This window comes from Penaeus vannamei, chromosome 35, assembly GCF_042767895.1.
Source record: "Penaeus vannamei isolate JL-2024 chromosome 35, ASM4276789v1, whole genome shotgun sequence".
Lineage (NCBI taxonomy): Eukaryota > Metazoa > Arthropoda > Malacostraca > Decapoda > Penaeidae > Penaeus > Penaeus vannamei.
The window spans coordinates 30316363-30318862 of NC_091583.1; the positions used below are offsets into that span (position 1 = coordinate 30316363).

Below are 2500 nucleotides of genomic sequence, written 5' to 3' on the forward strand. Positions count from 1 at the left end.
TACTCTCTTTCTCTCTCCCTCTCTGTCTCTTTGTCTCTCTCTGTCTCTGTCTCTCTCTCTCTCTCTCTCTCTTTCTCTCTCTGTCTCTGTCTCTCTCTCTCCTCTCCCCCCCTCTCCTCACTCACCTTCGGGATGACGTACTCCCCGATGCGCACGTCCGTGGCCGCGGCGTGCGAGACGCCCAGGGGCACGAGGGAGGCCATCCGGTGCACCTCCTGCAGCGTCGCGTCCAGGTAGGGCAGCCTGAAGGAGGGACGGGTGAGTCGAGGGCGGGGCGAGGCTTCTGTCCTTTCGGAAAAGCTGTTTATTTCACGCCTCTTGCGCATACTCACGCACGCACACCCATAGAGTTGCTTGTATGTGTGTATGTATGTTTGTTTGTATGTTTGTATGTATGTATGTGAGTATGTATGTATATAAGTATGTAAGTCTGTATGTATGTGAGTATATATGTATGTACATATGTATGTATTATGTATATATGCAATTATGTATGTAACTATGCTTGCCATTATGTATGTATAAAGCGAAGGATCGAAATAATATTTGGAAGGTAATCTTGGAAAAGAACCCCCCCCCCCCGGAGGAACCTTTAGCATGGAAATCAGCAACGGGCTTTATGCGGCGCCATTTTACTCTCCCTGTGACAAATTGTTCCAATTACACTCTTAAGTGTCCGTGAAAAATAGGTCCTATGAATTTGGCTGAAGCATTCACACACGTCTGGTGCAGATCTCTCTCTCTCTTTCTCCTCTCTCTCCACGACCCCCCCCCCCCCCCGGCCCCACCTGGCCCTGTGGCGCGAGGCCGGCACCTCCCCGCGCGGGACGACCTCGTCGATGTGGCGCTGGACCTTCCGCTGGACGTCCGGGTGCGCCGCCATGTAGAGGATGACGTAGCGGGTCATGTTGGACGTGGTGTCGAAGCCGGCCGAGAAGAGGTCGAAGATGTTCTTCCTGAGGTCTGTGTCTGGAACGACGGTTAGTTTCAGTGCCCGGTTCGGGACCGCGAGTCGGGTCGGATTTCCACACTGAAAGGACTGCGATTCCATGCCATCTCTGAGGGAGAAGCTTGAAAATAACTTATTTTCAGGGCCCCTGTGAGGGCGACAGTTTTGAAGGGCTACGAGGAACAAACGCAGGCTTTTCCCTACCGTTGAATATGACGCTTGGACTGTCCTTCTGTCTCTCCATCTCCAGCAGGTAGCAGTCTATAAGGTCGCGAGGGTTGTCGGGGTCGAGAGAGGCCCGGTGCTGGTCTACGACTTCCTTAGCGCGGCAGAGCATGAAAGGAAGGACGTGTCATCAGCGGCGGCGGAGGACGCCCACTCTCTCGATTCAATCCTCGGCCAGTGTGGGTGAGCTTTCTTCAGTATATACAGTAAACAAAGAAACAAAAAAGTTTGTTGACAAATGTGCATTTCGGTTTTCCTACAATTGCATAAATTTGTTTTATCTGACGGAGCGAGGAAGACCATCAAATAATCGGATCTAATAGCTTTTCCCAAGTGTCTGCGAGTCTAGCGACCTGCCTCTCGCTCCGTCGGGGCCGCTGCCTCTCCTGGGCGTTCCATGGCTTGCGACCGAACCAGATTTACCATGAAGAGCCCAGACCACGGCTGAAATTGTAACCATTCCTAACCAGAGCCATTATTCACAGTGCAATTTTCTACGCATTTTTTTTTATTGATTTGTCGAGATAGACATTGACCGCTGACGCTAATCGAAGTCGTGATGGCGGGGAGGCTGAGCTGAAGCCCGCGGTGCCCTTGCCCCTCCTGCTCGCCTTGCCCCAACTGCCCACTTACCTGCATCATGTCGTTGGCCTGCTTCGCCGACTTCTGCAGCCAGTCCTGCCTGGAGAGCCTCCTCATGAGGGGCGCGGGGATGTAGTTCAGCCACGGGAAGAACTCGGGAAGGACCAGGAAGACGACGTCCTCCTGGAACACCCTGATGAGCCTGAGGAACCGGAGCATCTCCGCGTCGTCCAGGTTGTAGCGGCGACCTGGCGGGAGGCAAGGTCGATGTGTCTGCTTTATGGACCTTGGCGAATGATCAGACTTTATAGGATCACTTCTATAGCGACCTTGGCGGGAGGGACGTGGCTGCAGGTCGCGGCCGGGCGCGGGAGGCAAGCGTGTGGCCGCATTTTGGCAAGAGGGAATGGGAGCAACAGAGGAAGGCGGGAAGGGACTCACTGGCCACCAGCTGCCACACGACGTTCAGGGTGACGAGGCTTATGGAGTCGGGCAGCGTCGTCGGGCTGCCGGCGATCCTGCGGAAGTCCTCGACCAGCGCCTTGGCCTCGACGGCGACGGCGGCGTCCATGCTGGACTTGCCCATGCCCAGGTCGCGCAGCTGCCGCAGGAGGAACCGCCGCGACGCCTGCCACCTCGCCCCGCTCGAGAAGATCACTCCTGCGGCGAGGAGGCCGTCAGGCGCCGCCGCTCGGGGCGACGCGAGATCGCACGCGGTGTGTGTGTAGGCGCAGACGCACACGT

At 56.0% G+C, this 2500-nt stretch overlaps 1 protein-coding gene across 3 annotated transcripts in view; it reads right to left on the bottom strand.

Moving 5' to 3' along the window:
• LOC113822058 (cytochrome P450 2L1) overlaps positions 1 to 2500 on the bottom strand; it is a 9154-nt gene that overhangs the window by 2899 nt on the left and 3755 nt on the right. For all 3 annotated transcript variants that reach the window (XM_070113998.1, XM_070113999.1, XM_070114000.1), the window contains exons 5-9: positions 2198 to 2416; positions 1808 to 2004; positions 1154 to 1268; positions 789 to 969; positions 126 to 243 (exon numbers count right to left, since the gene is read on the bottom strand). In XM_070113998.1, coding sequence (XP_069970099.1) covers positions 126 to 243; positions 789 to 969; positions 1154 to 1268; positions 1808 to 2004; positions 2198 to 2416 — 830 coding nt within the window. The remainder of the gene's footprint in view (positions 1 to 125; positions 244 to 788; positions 970 to 1153; positions 1269 to 1807; positions 2005 to 2197; positions 2417 to 2500) is intronic.